The sequence below is a fragment of the Limulus polyphemus genome, unplaced genomic scaffold (genome assembly GCF_000517525.1).
Source record: "Limulus polyphemus unplaced genomic scaffold, Limulus_polyphemus-2.1.2 Scaffold2594, whole genome shotgun sequence".
Taxonomy (NCBI): domain Eukaryota; kingdom Metazoa; phylum Arthropoda; class Merostomata; order Xiphosura; family Limulidae; genus Limulus; species Limulus polyphemus.
In genome coordinates, this window is record NW_013668204.1 from 85,630 (window position 1) to 91,239 (window position 5,610).

At 35.3% G+C, this 5,610-nt stretch overlaps 1 protein-coding gene across 1 annotated transcript; it reads right to left on the minus strand.

Annotated features, from left to right (window-relative positions):
• Nucleotides 1-3,605: 3,605 nt before the first annotated feature.
• Nucleotides 3,606-4,421, minus strand: LOC106467383 (transcription factor Sox-14-like). Its single transcript, XM_013927734.1, has one exon. It carries the CDS (start codon nt 4,419-4,421, stop codon nt 3,606-3,608), a length of 816 nt encoding a protein of 271 aa, XP_013783188.1.
• Between the last annotated feature and the right edge of the window lie 1,189 nt (nt 4,422-5,610).

A 5,610-nucleotide genomic window follows, 5' to 3' on the forward strand; every position in this document is an offset into this window, starting at 1 on the left:
ATGTTCGTTTTCACCCACTTTCTGAGACAAAACTCCTCCAATTCCGACATTACTAGCATCACAATCCAGTATGTACGCAGTGAGTGATTTGAAAGCTTTAAAAATAGAGCTGAGGCCAATTTTTCTTTCAGTGTCTTGAAAGCATGCTGGCAAGAAACTGTCCATTCAAACTTCTGGCCTTTTTTTGTTAAATCATGTAGTGGAGCAGCTATAGTTGCAAACTTCAGGTAATAGGTACAGAGTCCCAAGAAACTTCTTAACTCTCCCACATTGTCTGGTGTTGGCCAATCACACACTGCTTTCTGCTCCTCTGTCCATCCATTCATTTTTGCCAAGAGCTCAAATTGTGCTCTATATGCCTCCCATGGTGCTTTCCCATAGAATTCCTGTGGCTTCCTTCGTATTAGATCACCACTATTGCTGACACTGATGTCTGGAATGTGACTTCTGATAGGACTGAAGATATATGCATTAGGGTTTAGCTGTGGGACTGGAAGGGGTTTCCCGTTGTCTGAGGCTGATTAGGTCCATGGCTAATATATCCTCCTTGTGTAAAAGACAGTGAACCATCCTTTAATGTATTTAATTCACTTTGAAATTTACTAATCTTTTCCGTTTGTGTGTGCTGGCTTTCTCTCAACTGTTGGAGACTTTCTTCTTGTTCATTTTCTTTCTCCTTCAACCACTGCTGTAGTCTCTCTTGTTTATTTTGCTGTTCGAGCTGCCACTGTTGCAGGTTTACTTGCCACTGCCGTTGTCTCTCTTCTTGTTTCTTTTCTTTTTCAACAAATTGGTGTCAGAAGTGGGTTGAAAAAAAAACAAGAAAAGAAACAAGAAGAGAGACTACAGCAGTTCTTAGACGCTAGAGAAAAAAGAAAAGAAACAAGAAAAGAGATAATAGCAGTGGTAAGAAAACCTGCAACAGTGCAGCTCGAACAGCAAAATAAACAAGAGAGATTATAGCAGTTGTTGGAGGAAAAAGAAAATAAACAAGAAGAACGAGAAAAGAAACAAGAAGAGAGACTACAGCAGTTCTTAGACGCTAGAACATCTCTGTTTGTTTGTTAATTTCCCGTAAAAATTATTTCCAAAGAACTTCAGCGATGCAAGTCCTTTCTTAAATAAAACTAGTTTATTCTTTCTCAATACAATATTGCAATACACTTAATTTTCACAGTAACTTTAACTTAAACACATGCTATAATTCACAACGATTCGCGCACTTTACTTAAGGTCACTACCGCTCGCTTGACTCAGTTATCTGTCTCTATATCTCTCTATCTGCAATTATTATCTCCGCTTTATTTGCCGGGCTTATATACTAAAATAGAGGGCGCCTAGAAAAGACTAGAGTTGCCAGGAAAAGTCTTGATCCTTCTAGAAACTCATGACGTGTTACCAGAGTCACGTGACTTTCGCTGTTGTAACATTACTTAATTTCGTTATGTTCAAAAGCTACTTACAGTCTGTATATCCACGATATTACTCTTACCACGGAGGCGGATTCTCTTGCTAACTGTTTTATAAAAGCGAATAAAATGGCTTTTCGATACTCTTTTTTGATATTCTTTATCTATCGTGGTGCAATTCTGTCATGATTTAAATCTCTAAATAGCTACTTGCATTTTATTAACTGTAAAAATATTTCGTGATTCCTGCGTTTATCTATCGTGCACAATAGTTCTGTATATAGGCCTTCTGTACATAACATATCTTAAGTTATATCAAAATTCATAAATAAGCAAAGCCGACCTAATGAAACATTCAGTTTAAAACCCTTAAACAATGCCTGTTAATTGAGCGATGAGTGATTTTACCAAAGAAGTGTTATCGAAATAAAATCTCGGCGAGCTACTACATCCGCTAAAATATGTCATATTAAAATCATAATGGCTCACTGCATGACTTTAGTATATTTAATAGTTTTTATATACCAAGTTTTACTAATACTACTTGTGCGAGTCCTTAAGTGTAAAGTTCCCATGGAAGACACAGTCTGTATATATATACATATATATATTTGATGTAATCAATGTTTTCCATTGTTTCACTGTAAATAAAATCCATTCTTTTCTGATAACATTTAAATAGAAGCTTGAATTTGTAGGCCACACTAATAGATACATTCAGCTTACTTTTATTTAAATGATTTACATTGCTGTTATATTGCCATTTTCACTCTTCAGTACAAACTTGGATTATATGCGTAAGTCACGTTTACAGCTCTTTGATATGTTGAATGTGAATATACTGCAATTGAGAAAACATTCGTAGTTTATTACCTTTGTCTGAATTAAAAGGCCCATTTAGATATTCTTAAATGTCTTGTGATGTATCTTAACTGAACTGACACATAATATAAAAGAGTATGTGGAGTGAAAAATTTCACAAATCGAAGAAAGTTCTTTCCAAAGACCAGTCTCATTTCTAAAAGTTGTCGAGTTAGCGGATTTCTTTAAATCATGATTTCTCTTCTGTCTGGCTATTATCAAACAATATAAACTATGGTAGATTGTTATGGATTCATGTATGAATAAACAGAAAAATTAAGGTAAATCACTGACGCTTTCGTAAAACGCTCTTGTTTTATTTTATTTGTTTCTTGTTAAATATTCTTCTTGCAGAAGAAATTGCTGAATTAACTAATGATATTTATAGCGATCCTTCAAATTTGAAGCTATCTATGGAAAATATTAATACGTTTTAAAAATTACGCTATGGGCTGGTATAGATTTTTGAATGCAACAATGAATATTGTAATATATCAGTTATCATCTTATGTGTGTGTTTCTCCCACAAAGAAACAGTCAATATAATAACAATGTTTTCAAACGTACAACATGCTCACTTTATTGATGTACAATTTTGAAACAAGGCAAATTACGCGTATAATCACATCAAATAATGAACAAATATACAAATCAACTATATACAAAAAATATGTTGTGATCACCTTTTATACGTGCAAACAGTATATATATCACGTGCATACATGTATATACGTAATTAGAGCGATAACTCGTTTTCCAATTAATTATCACAATCTTTGGCTTTTATGAGAACATCAAAATACAACATACTGATACACATTTACGATTCCAGAAGCAATACTCGGAAAATCATGTATATTTTAAACATTTTCTAATTAATGTAAGTAACTTATAGTTATATACAATCACTTTTCCATAGACTGTGCTCAAACTTGTCTTTTTTCAGGTACATTTAAGGTTGAGAAGGTAACAGTTTAAACGTAAAACTCTTATTAATCTGTTGGGAGTATGCCATCTGTTATAGATACCTACCTGGGGAGTAACGTAGTATGAACGGGAATAATTAGTTTCCCCTGTGAAATAATGGCACATGAAACCAAAATGTAGCACCGTAAGAAATATTAACAGTATATTTATTACTTTTTCGTAATTTATTAATTATATAACGTAACTACTGACATTTATCCATACTTCAGTAGGTACAATGGAGAGAATCTTGCACGTGCTTCATTCGGAAGATGCAATCATTTCTGTTGCACAAGGAGTGACTTTCCGGTCCACCACGTAGTTGCTATTACAAGTCAGAGGAAGATGGATAACTTTATATAATACAGTCTAGAACAATGGTGAGAGATTTCGACGTTGCGAATCATTTGATGGGGCATACCCTGCCAAACCATAGCCATAAGTTGACACATAACCTGATTCAGCGTAGGGAGCTGAAACCTGACTGTTCGACACACCGTTCATCGGAGAGTTCAAAATTGATAGTCGTGGTGGGTAGAATCCTGTTGACCCATAGATGGAACCAGCGGCTGACCTTGTTGAATTGCTAACTATGGGTTCATTTTTGTAGATAGCATTCTGGGGTTGTACAGTGCCAGTGTTAATCTTAGCAAAATTGGACGCAGATTCGGAAAGTGTCAGAGGTGTACAAATCGAAGCACCAATGGAGTAAGGAGAGAAAGATGGAGTTTGCATGGCGGCTGCTGCCATCTGCTGCTTTTCTGAATAGCCAGTAGCTGCGTGTTGCATGGTCGCAGAAGCAATGTAAGCTCGCGGATCTATGTGTTCTGGAAGGTAGGATAGAGAAAACGGGTAATTTTCTGGATTATTTACCTGTGTCTTGAGCTTCCTGCGTGGCCGGTACTTGTAGTCAGGGTGCTCCCGCATGTGTTGCTCTCTCAGCCGCTTGGCTTCATCGATGAAAGGCCGCTTTTCATTCTCGGATAGTTGTTTCCAGTCTGCTCCCAGTCTCTTGCTAATTTCGGAGTTGTGCATCTTCGGATTATCCAAAGCAATTTTACGGCGCTGGGCGCGGGACCAGACCATGAAAGCATTCATGGGCCGCTTGATGTGATCTTTGTTTTCGCTTCCCGGCCCGCAACCGCCGGGATTAGTGGAGCTGCTCATACCGTTCACCATGGTCATTGTGAAACAGATTACACTCGTGACATACAACACAGAGCACACCTGCTCGAGAAAGGGACTGCACAGTTACTTCTTCGTAGCTTTTCAATTCCTGCCTCCAGGTATTCTCTTTGCTGTGATTGGGCAGGTGATTGAAAACCCGCAGAAAAACCAATCATAATAGAACGAGAAATTCACTTTAACACGTCCCACTCAACACTCTATTGTTGAAGTCGTAAAATGGGAAGAAACAGGACACTTTTTCAGAAAAAAAAAGAATAACTATCTCAAGTCTCTTTATTGGTTTTGTAGTATTGAAAATATGTGTTTTTTTTAGGGTTTGCTACGTAATATTAATGTATTTCTCAGCATTTTTAGTTTTGTTTTAAATTATCAACAACGAATGAAAATATGGCATTAATAATGTCATATCCTTTTATATTCAGCAGGTATTTATTTGTGTTACAAACTTATTGAAATTTGATTATAAATTTCTAATACATAATTATAAATTGTATTGACACATTTTTCTTATTAATTATTCTTATTCTAACTTTAAACCTTAATTTCGTTCATTTATCATTTATTTTCTTTAGAACCATGATCATTATTATTTTTTTTAAAGATAATTTTTTTCCTGTTGGTAATTTAAGTAATAAAACAAGAAATTCCAGACATAAAGAACGTTTCCATTGTTACAGTAATAAACCAATAAATTCCAGATATAGAGAACGTTAGGATTCTTACATTGATAAATGAATAAATTCTAGACATATAGAATATTATGATTATTACATAATAATAAAACACGATATATCAGTCAGAAAGAACCATGAGAGTTTAAACATAAAAAATACTACAGTTGTTGTCATATAGAACTCTTCAAACCATTTCGTATTACTTCATAACAAAGGCATTAAATCAATTAAAGAGGACAACATTCGCAATCCCAACATGGCCAATTTTGATACCGGAAAATCATGAGAACACAGAAAAATCTAAAAATATCTATATTATTGCTTGGGACCTGCAAGGAGGTATCTTGGAACCAAATCTCTTGTAAGATGGTTGATATATTCATGAATAGTTCACGAAAACCCTCAAATTGTGGTTCCTTGCTGACAAATTGAGCAAAATACAAAAAATTAAAAAATTCTCTATATCCCTGGTTGGAACCTGCAAGCCCCCCAAGTGGCACATCGGTATGTCT

What these genes read in the sequence shown, in the direction of transcription:
- LOC106467383 (XM_013927734.1), bottom strand. Translation starts at nt 4,421, where the DNA reads ATGACCATGGTGAACGGTATGAGCAGCTCCACTAATCCCGGCGGTTGC.